At 43.1% G+C, this 11,624-nt stretch overlaps 1 protein-coding gene across 5 annotated transcripts in view; it reads right to left on the bottom strand.

Annotated features, from left to right (window-relative positions):
• Positions 1-6,312: 6,312 nt before the first annotated feature.
• uacaa (uveal autoantigen with coiled-coil domains and ankyrin repeats a) overlaps positions 6,313-11,624 on the bottom strand; it is a 189,780-nt gene continuing 184,468 nt past the window's right edge. For all 5 annotated transcript variants that reach the window (XM_041175068.1, XM_041175072.1, XM_041175069.1 and 2 more), the window contains 2 exons: positions 9,378-9,443; positions 6,313-7,453 (listed from right to left, as the gene is read on the bottom strand). In XM_041175068.1, the coding sequence (XP_041031002.1) occupies positions 7,382-7,453; positions 9,378-9,443 (138 nt within the window). In that variant the 3' untranslated portion in view covers positions 6,313-7,381. The remainder of the gene's footprint in view (positions 7,454-9,377; positions 9,444-11,624) is intronic.

Below are 11,624 nucleotides of genomic sequence, written 5' to 3'. Positions count from 1 at the left end.
AACTCTTCGATTTAAACATCTAGGCTTGGTTACACATGTTGGGATCCCTTATTCCAAGAAATCAGTGTTATATACGGATGGAATAAGCAGGGCAAGGTTAAGAGGTGAAGAGTCATACGGACTCAAAATGTTAACTCCGCTTCTGTCTCCACAGATTATGCCAGAGCTGCCGAGTTTTTCCAGCATTTTCTGTTTTCATTCCAGATTTCCAGCAGCGGCAGTATTTTGCTTTTAGCAAGGTTAACATGCCTGGCACCTATGAGCAGAGCTGATCAGTTTTATGTGGTATCAACAGTTCATGCCCCAAAGGATACAGTAAAAAAGCTGATCATTCAGCAAGGTAGAATGTGCAAGTTTTTTTTAATTCTTTCATGGGATGTAGACATGACTGGAGAGGCAAGCATTCATTGCCCTTGAGAAGATGGTGGTGAGCCAGTTTCTTGAACCACTGCAGTCCATGTAGTGCAGGTATACGCACAGTGTTATTAGGGAACTTCAAGATTTTGAACCAGTGACAGTGAAGGGAGAGTGACATATTTCCAAGTCAGGATGGTGCGTGGTGTGAAAGGAAACTTGCAGGCGGTGGTGTTCCTATGCATCGGCTGCCCTTGTCCTTCCAAGTGGTAAAGGTCATGAGTTTAGAAAACACTATCAAATGTGGGCAAGTTGCTGCAGTGCATCTAGTAGATGGTACACACTGCTGCCACTGCACGTCAGTGGTGGAGATGAATGTTTGTGGATGGGGTGCCAATCAAGCGGGCTGCTTTGTCCTGGAAGGTGTCAAGCTTCTGGAGTGTTGTTGGAACAGCACTCATCCAGGCAAGTGAAGAGCTTTCCATCACATCCCTGACTTGTACCTTGCAGATGGTGGACAAGCTTTGGGGAGTCAGGAGATGAGTTACTCACTAAAGAATTCTCAGCCTCGGCTCTGAATGTTATTTAAAATAACATGATACGTATAAAGCTAAAGGTAAAATGCTAACTGGCAAGGTTCAAGCTCATCAAACTAAGTCTAGGTGAATTGGAAGGGAAAGCAATAGAGATTGACAACAAGGACTTGGGCAGGTGGAAAAGTCAGAGGACATCCTCATGGGTCTCCTCCAGGGTCTAGCCAAAGGGCACCCAGAGGGCCAAGTGGGAGATGACCCACAGTGGAGGGCAGGAGGGGAATCACTCTGGCTGTCCAGCTCTCTTCTAATCTTGTCTGTGCCCAGTTGACCCTGGAGAGGGAATATGCTGCGCTCAAATGTTTTCCACCAATTATATTAATTTTCTTAAGTTCAACTTTCTTTCACTTTTACCTCAGGTTTTCTGTTAAGTATGCCTTTCTAAACATGGAACACTTTCGTTAGCTTTTTTCACACGTTTGACAACTCTGGTTGACCATTTTAAAAAGAAACATTACTGTGTCTAAATTCGATGCATGCTTTATAAAGAGAGGGAAACTTGTATTCAAATAGGACTTTTCACCAACACACGGCACTTTTCTTGGTAACAATCACTGCAGAAGAATGAAGAGACAAAGCTTTTTTTAATTAAAAAAAAATCCTGACCCAGAAACCTCTACTCTCCTTCAATTGCATATCTCAAAGGACTCTATTGTCTTAGTACAGCGGAGCTATTCGGTCCTTTGAATCCATGCTGGCTGTCCAGCAAAATTCGGTCAGTTCCATTCCCTGAGCGTGAACTTGCTGGAAAATTCCTATGTGGATTACACTTGACCAACTAGTCCAGAGAGAATGGAATGTCACACCTAAAAAAAGGTGTGAAGGCTTCCTTCAGTTAGAGGCATTAAAAAGGAAGAGGTGCAGTGCAAAAAAACCTGATTATTATCTCAGCAGAAACCATCTCCGGTTGACTTTTATCCCAGACTGTGGACGTGATTTGGGTTGAAAGAAAGCGATTTCTGGACAAAAGACAAAAGCCAAATGCAACCCTGGTCTGTGTGCGCTAGTCTGATCTTCTAGTGTGTGCAGTGTCAGTGTTGCACTGTGGAGGTCACAGCTAAAGAGCATCGAAAAGGCACCCCTGCAGCTTGCAGGTAAAAAAAAAAAGTCTCTCTCTGCTGCTGGAAGCAAGACACAAGTCAGCAAAGCCACAATCGAAAAGGAAGCTCCTTCCAGCTAACCAGGAGAACCAAGAATGTCCAAACCAACTGCCCTGTCAGAATCACCCAACTTAATGGCCGCAACGTTTTGCCTCCTACTCCTCACGGACAAGCCAAAGACTGATTCATATATCTTATTTAACTTTAATGTTCGGGCTCACTTCTCATTTCTAATGTGTATGTGTGTGTGTGTTGCATTTTTATTCTTTTTTTCTTGGGTTTTAGTAACTAATAAACTCACTCTTTCTTTGCTAAAGAAAGCCTGGTTAACCTGGCTCCTTTTAAAACATAAACACATTTGGTTCTGGGAAAAGGGTATCCACGAGAGAAGGGATTTTTTTTTTTTTTAATTATCCTTGTTGTGACCAACAAGGAAGTTGAACAAAGAGGGGGAGCCAATTCATCCCTCCTCACCCAGGAGCATAACAATTTGGGATACCTCGTCCAGCATCACAACAAATTGGGGGAACCCTGCCCAGAGATCGGTCGTAACAGAAGTGGTTCTTGTGTACCTGGTTTCAGGTAAATCTGTTACAGGTTGATCGGGAATATTCAGCCATTTTCTCTTAACTGCTGCAAGGATTCAGTGTGAAATGACTTGTACTCAATTAGGAATTAAGGACACAAATTGGCAGCTCAAAGCCACCCATTGCCTGAGCAAAAATTGACACTGAATTTAAGAAATGGTCTCATGAACTAGGAGCAACACAAGAGCTGCTGAAATTGTGATTAAGGGCAGTGTAGGAGATTTACCTGACCCTAGGATTGTTTGACTACAATAATTGGAGAACAGATTAATGTCAGGAATTACCTTACAGAGGAACTATCAACACCTGAATGAGCATCTGGATAAAGCAACAAAGAGTGAAACCCTAGAATTATTTAGGCAACAACCAGAAGTTACGTCTGAATGCATTTAATGGTCTTCCTCAACCAGACCCATTGAAAGGTGCCCCACCCCCACGAGTGATATTCCCTCACAGCTGGCACACAAATATTCCATAACTCTGCCTCAATTTTTTTTTTACATATGATAAACACATTTTTACATCGATGATCTAGGGAGCAATTTAAAATATCTTTTTTTTAAACTGGAAGAAAGGTCAGTACGATTGAAATCTCAACTCAAATTGTTTGGAAGAAAGCATGAATATTTAAAGGCTTTCGTTAAGGCACAGCACAAGAAGTGCTAAATTCCAGAGGGACTGTGCACACACTGCATGATAACAGCAAGATTTTAAATCAGAGTTATACGAGCTGGAAACGTTAATGCTGTCTTTCTCTCCACAGATGCTGTCAGACCTGCTGAGTTTTTCCAGCAATTTTTGTTTTAGTTTCAGATTTCCAGCATCCGCAGTATTTTGCTTTTTACTTCAAAGGTTAAAATGCAGTTGTGCATATAATCACTCTGCACCTCAGTGTTAATAAAACATCCTCTGTTAAAACCAAATGATGTAATTATTCAGTAGGCTTGAAAGTCTTAACATTTCTGTTGAAACTGTTACATCTATTCACTGCAAGTTTGCATAATTCTCCAAATCTAAAATCTTTAAGGCCTTTTGTAGTGCATTGAAACCTTCACCATCAAGTAACAGAGAGGAATTCTGCCAAAAACAAGCATTATTACTAGCACAACCAGCTAATCTTATTCCATAAAGCAACAGGAACATTGACCTCTCTCAAGCATTGACCAGCTTAATGACTGAAATAGCTTCCTGTGGGTATACAATCCAATAATGGGAAAACTGGGAAGTTGGGGGGGGGGACATTATTTGTCAATCTGTGGAACAAGCTCCATAGGGAATCAGTGATAGCTGATCGTATTAATTCATTCAAATGTAAATTGGACAGATTTCATTCAGAAAATAATATTTTGGGATGCAGCCTATGAGTAATTTGAGATGTGATGTGTGGTAAGCGGTGTGTGCTTGGGAAGAACAGGTGATTTTGAACATTTGGTTTCCAAAGTTCACCAGCACTGGGGTTTTCCTCACCTCATGCCTGTTGGAGACTCATTAATAGAGACTAATTGCAATGATTTGTCAACACCTCTATTATTTTTCTATCGTGTGACAAAGGTGAATTAGACAGTCGTTCTTCATCTTGCAATTCTTATGTTGATAACGTTGCTGGAAACCGCTCCAACTCCTGCTGCCCAACTACGAAACAGCTCCAAGATGGTCTGGTGCCGTAGGATGTTGTTGTACTGGAGCATTAAACCAGACTGGAAGGGCATCAGTTCTCCTGTATTCCCAATTTCATCAGACCAGACATCGCATAACATGAGGTGTCAACCATGGGTGAAGATAGACAAGGGGCGGGGGGAAAGAGGGCAAACAGGAAAACAAAAACGGCACATTTACCCACATCACCATCAGGCACCCCTTAACATGGGTGAACTGAGGGAATCGGTGTAAGAGACAAGGCAACAGGCTGCCTGGCCATCATCTTGACCTGGAAACAATATGTGGAAGTTCAGATTTCTCAGTTTAAGGAAGAAAAAAAATCAGATGCATTTTAAATAATGCACACATTTGTTTTATCCAGTTAATATTTGGATTTAATTCTCAATTTGGCCAGATTATTAGGTGGCTATAGATCAATTGGACACCTAAGTAACAGAAGTCCTTATCTATGGCAAAGCAGAGTCACCAGCTTCACAAGACTGTAAATCTCTGAAAACACCATATTTGTTTCAAATGAGTATTATTTTCCATTACAACCCCAACTTTCATAGATTATAACATTAGATTGTATCAGGACTGGGATGAGGTGAGAGAGAGCAGCGCTCAAAGAAGTTCAACTATCATAAGCAGCTATAGGTCTATAATTCAATAAATGATATTCGTTCACAAAATGGTTGTTCCAGTCACAGTATAAATTGATAATCATTTAACGTAGATGAAGAATAAAATGATGTATACTGTCAAAATTAAACAGAAGCAATGTATCCATATTATACAGTAACAAAAACAACAGCACAGACCAGTCCAGCTGAGAAATATCACTAACTCAGTTCTATAAAGGATATATACTGGAAAAATAGTTCTTTCAACTGCATTAAGTAGTAATAAAGTACAGCAGGAACCCAATGCAAATCTACAAACTACATTAGTTTGTTGCAAAAAGAAAGCAATTAGGTTAACTTAGTTAAATTAGAACTGAGACTTGGCCAGCCAAGTAATACTATCAAGAAAACTTTACACTGTAGTTGGGTTCAATCTGGAATTACAAGTTGCCACTGAAATTACACCGTATGGAGAATTGCTGAATGCATTCATTTGGAAACTGCTTTGTCAGGCCATTTTAATAGCAGCATTAACCCTTTAATTTTAAATGGGTTACACTTTGTTGGGAGGAATTTCATACAAATTGGTTTATGCACGGATGTGCTAATGATTGTACAACATAATTTCAAGGCTTTCTATAAAGAGAAATAATAAATTGCTGGTATGCATACAAGATTTTTGTGTGTCAAACCCAGATTGTTGGAAACTTTTCTCATATAAACAATCATTTCCATCCTCTGCTTCCAAGCTATTGTACTAAAGACAGGGTCCCTGAAATTCAGCAGGAAAATATTATTCTAATTCTCCAGCAATTAAATTAATTTTTGGGTATAACATTTGAGAGAACCCATTCCATTTTATTTCCAAAGGCAGCAATGGCCTTAAGGTAATGATCACAAGCTTGGACACAAACGCCTGGTGATCTATGGTCCCTTCTTTCCCTGCCCCTTTGCAGCAAGGGACAGAGACACACTGGGGCCATTGCAGAACTGCCACACTGTCAGGATGTATATCAAAGCAGGACTGTTGGGGGGGGGGGGGGGGGGGGGGCCAAGAGGAATGAATCTGATCATATCGAAGCAGGGGAAAATCAGAGCTCAAGTGTTGATAAGGGGGGGGAAAAAGATAAAAACTGCAAATGCTAGAAATCCAAAATAAAAAGCCAAAAATATTGGGGAACTACAGCCTTCTTACTAGTCGTTGGAAAGGAGAAGTTAACTTTCAGCCGTCCTACCCTGCACCAAGAGTTCTAAGGATAAGGGCCTTAAAAGTTACAAAAACAGAAAATACTGGAAAAACTTAGCAGGTCTAACAGCATCTGTGGACAGAGAAACAGAATTAACATTTCGAGTCCCTATGACTCTTCTTCAGAGCTCTGAGGAAGGGTCATACAGACTCAAAATATAATAATCCTGTTTCTCTGTCCACAGATGCTGCTAGGCCTGCTGAGTTTTTCCAGCATTTTCTGTTTTTGTTTCAGGTTTCCAGCATCTGCAGTATTTTGCTTTTACCTCAAAAGTTAACCTGGCTTTTCCCTTTTAAGTCTCAACACAGACATGCCAAGTTCTGATGTTTCCTATGCTCAAAAACAGTCTCCATGTCGCAAAGTGGAGGAGTGGTGGAATCAAGATGGCTTTTTTGAAAAGCAACTAAATTTTCCAGGAAGCCAATTCACAAAAAAACAAAACAAAATGACAGCTACATCTCTCCAAACGCCGACCCAGATGTCAAGGGTCAGGCTGCACTACTGCACCAAATTACCATGGCAAGCCATCGTTACTTATGGTACATAAAACACAAAAAGCAAATTCTTGCATTGCTGTTTGGCATTGCAGTTTTGGACTGAATGTAAAAAAAAAATTCTTAAATTTGTTACAAGTGTGGAAATCTTCTTGTGGATTCGTAACTCATGGGACCCCAGAAACCCCACCCGGCGAAATGAGCTACAACTTTCGTCCTTTTTTCCAAAAGAAAAAATCTTTTTTACAATGGTCGTTGAATTTTGCATCAACTTTTCACACTCCAGCTCCATAAATGCCATAACAGAGTACAATGTCGGTCCAATAACATGTGGAATCACAGACTCTACACCTTAAGTTGGGAGGGACAAGCATATCTTTTGTAAGTACAAAATTCCCCAGGTAGTCAAGTTTGGGACATGACCTACATAATTGGCAATGGATGTTTGCATTTCAACAGGTGGCATCAGATGAGAACTTTGCCTCAGTCTGCAGAATTTATTTTGTGATGTTCCAATAAGCTAGACTGCTTCTTATGCTCCCGTGTTTAAATGAAAACTTGGAATTGCTAAGAAGTAGGTAGATGGGAATTGGAAGTGGAAGTGGGTTACATATATAAAAAGGGCGAGAAAAAAAAAACAGATGAAGAATTTAGGCCACTGGGATAAATGCTACAGCAAAGCTTCAAGTAGTCTGACTACAGCTTTTAACACAGCAATAGTAAATATTTGGCCTCCGGAATTCTGCTAGCAAACAAACTCTTGCCGCATCCGAATAATTTGCAACAAGGCAGCTTGTACATCTTCATCCATGTGACCCTGAAAACAAGAGCAGAGAAAGGGTTACAATTTTTTTCTCTCACACCTGGGTTATTTTCTTAAAGTTAAAGACGGAGGAAAAGAATAGGTAAGAAAGTTATACAATGCAGAAAGGGGCCATTCAACCCACTGTCTCTATGCCAGCTCTTTGAAAGAGCTATCCAATCAGCTCCACTTCCCTGTTCTATCCCCAAAGCCCTGCAAATTTCTCTTTTTATTCCCATTTGAAAGTTACTATTGAATCTGTTTCCACCACCTTTTCAGGTAGTGCATTCCAGATCACAATTCACTGCGTCAAAAAATTGCTCTTCATTCCCCTTCTGGATCTTGGCCAACTATTTAAAATCTGGTTGCTGATCCTCTTGCTAATGGAAACATTTTCTACTTATTTGCTCCATCAAAACTGTTTCATAACTTTGGACCCATTTATTAAATCTCCTTCATTGTCTCTGTCCTAAAACAAATAATCCCAGCTTCTCTAGTCTCTCCACATAACTGAAAGCCTTTCATCACTGCTGCCACAGTAAATCTCCTCTGCAGCCCTCTGAAAAGCCTGGACATCCTTCCTAAAACCTAGAATTCGGCAATACTCAAGCTGAGGCCTAACCCAGGGATTTATGAAGGTTTTGTTTAACTTTCTTGCTTTATTTGGGACATGCTGAGACATAGGATAAAGCAGAGACAGGGGGTATAATCTTCACTGATGGTCATAAGAATATATGAATTAGGAGGATTAACCCATTTGGCCCCTCAAGCCTGCTCTGCCATTCAATAAGATCATGGCCGATCCAATTCTGGCCACAACTCTACATTCCGCCTACCCCCAATAACCTTTGACTCCCTTGTTAGTCAAGAATCTATCTACCTCTGTCTTAAAAATATGAATTGACCCTGCCTCCGCCGCTCTCTGGGGAAGAGAGTTCCAAAGACTCACAGCCCACAGAAAAATTTACATGTACATACATTGCACCAGTTTCAGCTAAACAAGAAAGTGACAGCCATTTGCTGACTCATTCCTCAGGGAAATGCCTTGACCAATCAGGGTGAAGCTGCCTGGTTTAAATTTCAAACAATGCTTGGCAGTCAATCGTCAGTCACCATCAGTGGTGCATTCTCCAGGGCAATGCCACTTAATAACCAATCGGCACTCTCTTCACAAAGAGTATAAATTGTCGTTTTCCCTTTATTGCTATTCTATCTTGATGAGTGTAGGGTGAAAAGCTTCAACGTCTCTTTTTTCAGCAATACTCAAAAATTTCTTCTCATCTTTGCCTTAAACGGGAGACCCCTTATTTTTGAACAGTGTCCCCTAGTTCTAGTCTCTCCCACAAAGGGGAACATCCTTTCAGCACCCACCCTGTCAAGTTCCCTCAGGATCTTATATGTTTCAATAAGATCATCTCTCATTCTGCTAAACTCCAGTGGATACAAGCTCAGCCTGTCCAACCTTTCCACATAGGATAACACCTCTCCCCACCCCATCCCATGTATCCATTGAGTGAACCTTCTATCTTGCTGAAAGAAGTTTGAATATCCCAACAAATAGCTTGACTGACGCATCTTGTCTACATCAGCATCTTACCCAGAGCTCAACTACATGCAGAGAGAAGCCTGAACATCTCAGACCAAAGTAAACCACATATGACCAATGGTGAGAGCAGCTGGTAAACTTTTATGTCAGTTAAACATGACGGAACAAGGGTTCTATAAACCCTGTTCATTGAATGGATTAACAGTTGACAGCAGTATTCATCAACCTTGCTGAAAAACTTAATCATTTCAGAATAGATTGCGAATCTTTTCATCAAATTGGAAGCACCCTAGAAACAAGATTAAACAAAATAACTGATCTAGTTCTTTTGTCTGGGTTACTGGGTGCTTACTTTCATGTAATTTCTCCTCCAGTAGTAGTTGTTCAACCTACCTGAGCAGCATTGAGCAGGTGTGTTCGATAGATTGCAATGACCTCTCGGTGTTGCCTGTCAGCATCCTACAGAGAAGGGTAAAGATGGAGGTGAAAACTTGGCAAAACTTCAAAAAGCATCTGGTTCAATATATGGTCCCGACCCCAGTGCAATTGCCTCGCTTCTTAAGAAATGTGAACCAACAGCCATTCACAAAATGTTTGAAAACAAAGTCATATGATGCATGTGTCAGTTTCAATTGTGGCTTAGTTGGTAGCACTCTCACCTCTGAGTCAGAAGATTATGGGTTCACGTACAATTCAAGGATAAAAATCAAAGCTGACACACTAGTACAGTACTGCAAGAGTGCGGCATGAACAGAGGTGCTGTCTTTTAGATAAACTGAGGTCCTGTCAGCCCTCTCGGGTGGATTTAAAAGATCCCCTGACATTATTCCAAAGAGCAGCAGGGGAGTTATCCCTGGTATATAAAAATAAAAAACTGCGGATGCTGGAAATCCAAAACAAAAACAGATATACCTGGAAAAACTCAGCAGGTCTGGCAGCATCGGCAGAGAAGAGCAAAGTTGATGTTTCGAGTCCTCATGACCCTTCAACAGAACTGCTGAGTTTTTCCAGGAATTCTGTTTTTGTTTTGAGTTATCCCTGGTGTCTTGCCAATAATTATCCCTCAATCAACATTACAAAAACATATTCGCTGATCATTATCAGATTGCTGATTGTGGGAGCTTGCCATGTACAAATTCTGCAGCCATCTCAAGGGACAGATGCTGGTTTTACCATTGATGCTCACATCACAAGAATTAATAAATGAAAAAAGAGCTTGGAAGACTGTGTTCTCATGGGCATGTGGCACAGATAGAGGCACCTGAGGCTATGCAGTAGAGAGCAACCAAACTGAAGGCATCTTCATGAGGTATGTTGAGAGATGGGAGAGACCGGGACTGTTTACTCCAGAGAAAATATGGAAACAGGAGACCATTCAGCCCCTCAAGACTGTCCGACCATTCAATTAGATCATGGTTGATCTCTACCTTAACTCCGTTTACCTTTGTTTCATATCCCTTGATATTCCAACAAAAAACGATCATGCACTGTCTTGAAAGCCCTAATTCATCATCAATGGATACAGCCTTTTGGTTACCACTAACTTTGTGAAAGTCTGCTTCCTGATTTCACTCTTACTGGCCTAGCTCTAACTTTAACATTACGAGGCTTTCTCTCTCCCCCCCTCTCTCCTTTCTCTTTCTACTAGGGGGGAGAGAGAGGGGGGGGGAGAGAGAGGGGGTGGGGAGAGAGAGAGAGAGGGGGGGGGGAGAGAGAGGGGGGGGGGAGAGAGAGGGGGGGGGAGAGAGAGGGGGGGGGGGATAGAGAGAGGGGGGGGGGATAGAGAGAGGGGGGGGGGGATAGAGAGGGGGGGGGGGGGATAGAGAGGGGGGGGGATAGAGAGGGGGGGGGATAGAGAGGGGGGGGATAGAGAGGGGGGGGGATAGAGAGGGGGGGATAGAGAGGGGGGGGGGCTAGAGAGGGGGGGGGATAGAGAGGGGGGGGGATAGAGAGGGGGGGGATAGAGAGGGGGGGGGATAGAGAGGGGGGGGGATAGAGAGGGGGGGGGATAGAGAGGGGGGGGGGAGAGAGAGGGGGGGGGATAGAGAGGGGGGGGATAGAGAGGGGGGGGGATAGAGAGGGGGGGGGGGATAGAGAGGGGGGGGGGATAGAGAGGGGGGGGGATAGAGAGGGGGGGGGGATAGAGAGGGGGGGGGATAGAGAGGGGGGGGGATAGAGAGGGGGGGGGAGAGAGAGAGGAGGGGATAGAGAGAGGGGGGAGAGAAAGAGAGGAGGGGAGAGAAGGAGAGGAGGGGAGAGAAGGAGAGGAGGGGAGAGAAGGAGAGGAGGGGAGAGAGAGAGAGGAGGGGAGAGAGAGAGGCGGGGAGAGAGAGAGGAGGGGAGAGAGAGAGGAGGGGAGAGAGAGAGGAGGGGAGAGAGAGAGGAGGGGAGAGAGAGAGGAGGGGGAGAGAGAGAGGAGGGGGAGAGAGAGGAGGGGAGAGAGAGGGGGGGGAGAGAGAGAGGGGGGGAGAGAGAGAGGAGGGGGAGAGAGAGGGGGGGAGAGAGAGGGGGGGGAGAGAGAGAGGGGGGGGATAGAGAGAGAGGAGGGGGAGAGAGAGAGAGGAGGGGGAGAGAGAGAGAGGAGGGGGAGAGAGAGAGAGGAGGGGGAGAGAGAGAGAGGAGGGGGAGAGAGAGAGGAGG

This window comes from Carcharodon carcharias, chromosome 26 (genome assembly GCF_017639515.1).
Source record: "Carcharodon carcharias isolate sCarCar2 chromosome 26, sCarCar2.pri, whole genome shotgun sequence".
NCBI classification, from domain to species: domain Eukaryota; kingdom Metazoa; phylum Chordata; class Chondrichthyes; order Lamniformes; family Lamnidae; genus Carcharodon; species Carcharodon carcharias.
The sequence above is the reverse complement of the archived record's forward strand: the minus strand, read 5'-3'. Positions and strand labels throughout refer to the sequence as shown.